Here is a 1640-nt window from a genome sequence, read left to right as displayed (position 1 = left end):
ATTTATTCAAAATATATTAAAATAACACCTTCGAAATTAAGGGATATTACACAAACGTTTATTGATTCAAAATGTTTATAAAAACCTTTGAAGGTGGGTAATGTTTCCAGATAGTTAATAAGTGTGTATTGTTTTAAAATATATAAATTCTCTCATCACTCTTCGTTCTTTAGATTTATATTTTATTGGCCCGAACTTAAAACAATTTCGTGAGACTAATCCTATCGTCGATTTGTGTTTCCTCCTTTAATCATCCTCCAGATTAAGTGGCACGTTCAGATCAAAAGAAGCTTTGTTTTTCTTTTCCTGTAACATCCTTTCAAGGAACTGTATAACAGGGTCAGCTTCAATGCTTTCGGGTGACAACAAGCGGATATCGTTGGCGGGAACAGTGGTAATTTCACCTTTAGATGGGCCATCATTCCATAAAACCCTGGCATTAACGGTAATTGTATCAGCACTACTTGTACTTGTAGATGTGTTTTCCATGCTGGTCAAGTGCGCTTCCCGGGCGACCTGCAATCAGATGAAATGCCTTACTGGTTGATTTTAACAATAACCTCTACAACTGAGATTAATGAGAATAATCATGTAACAATACATTAATCAAAAAAGTCTTCCAATTATTTATAGGAAATCCAGAGTGATAATTCTTCTGTGCAAGTTTCTGTGGTGTTCAGAATTTGAAGATATAGTTTCCGGAATTATATTCACAGTTAACATTTTCATTTTTTTTTATCTAGTATTAAGTTATTCTTTTTATAGATGTTTCTAGAATAGACAAAGACCTATTATCCACTTTATTTAAAAAAAAAGTAGAGAATATTCTGAAATCCTATAGATAAAAACAAAAAGCAAAATCACATTCAATATAAAATCTTTAATCTACTTATAATATCTTAATCTTAATCTAAATCTAAAGGAGCATCAGCATTTAATTATGATAAGTCATATTATGCAGAAAATAATGAATAAAGAAAGAATAAACTGGTAAAAGATTAGGGAACCTCTTTGATCGTTGCATCAAAATAGTGAATATCGTCGTTGTGGTTTGAGCGGTATGCAACACATATGGTTGATTCGCCTTGCAACCGCCAGTCCTGCGAATCTTGTAATTGAGTGGACTTGAATCGAAATCTCGCTATAGTCTCCTCGACCTGGTTACTGTCCTTCAAATTCACGCTATAAACCTGCCCTCTTCGATGTCCGCTTTCGTAATGCACATAAAAGTATGCGGGTAGTTTAAGGTATCCATACTGAATGGATACTGGATACCATGAATCATCTTCTGGTGATTTAAACTCCAGATTTTGAAGACCGCCTTCAACATCGGCCATTGCTGGAGTATATGGACATTTTCTATTTGCAGAATGTTATTTAAACCCGTTGCATTGATGCCCACGATGAATGGGTAGCCTAACCGTACGAGATGCCCTCGCACGTTCCAACTTCCTCGCCCTAAAACCATATTCGGTCGAATTGGCAGAAAACAATTCGAAAATAAGGTGGTTCGATTGGATTCATAAGTTAATACGCAATTCGTAATTCGGTACGTCATATTCAGGGAGAGCCCAACAGCTTTCCACGTGGCCCGTCTGCTATGCATACGTGACATTGCATAAGGTTACCGTTAGAATTGC

The 1640-nt window shown here is 35.9% G+C and overlaps 1 protein-coding gene across 1 annotated transcript; it reads right to left on the bottom strand.

The window, feature by feature from the left end:
- Positions 1-246: 246 nt before the first annotated feature.
- Positions 247-1337, bottom strand: LOC149253478 (uncharacterized). The gene is made up of 2 exons (XM_089454503.1): positions 1008-1337; positions 247-516 (listed from the first exon to the last, which is right to left on the bottom strand). The coding sequence occupies exons 1-2, from the start codon at positions 1335-1337 to the stop codon at positions 247-249; spliced, it is 600 nt and encodes a 199-aa protein (XP_089310629.1).
- Positions 1338-1640: the final 303 nt, after the last annotated feature.

This window comes from Pinus tabuliformis, chromosome 7, assembly GCF_031772625.1.
Source record: "Pinus tabuliformis cultivar Carrire ecotype Pingquan chromosome 7, CPIR1, whole genome shotgun sequence".
NCBI classification, from domain to species: Eukaryota; Viridiplantae; Streptophyta; class Pinopsida; order Pinales; family Pinaceae; genus Pinus; species Pinus tabuliformis.
Note: the sequence above shows the minus strand (reverse complement) of the source record. Positions and strands in the feature narration are given on the sequence as shown.

Bases quoted from the DNA above. Each gene is read 5' to 3' on its own strand.
- LOC149253478 (XM_089454503.1), bottom strand. From the start codon at position 1,337: ATGGCCGATGTTGAAGGCGGTCTTCAAAATCTGGAGTTTAAATCACCA. The intron at 517-1,007 runs GTTCCCTAATCT...ATCTGATTGCAG, and splicing joins TTGATGCAACGATCAAAGAG to GTCGCCCGGGAAGCGCACTT.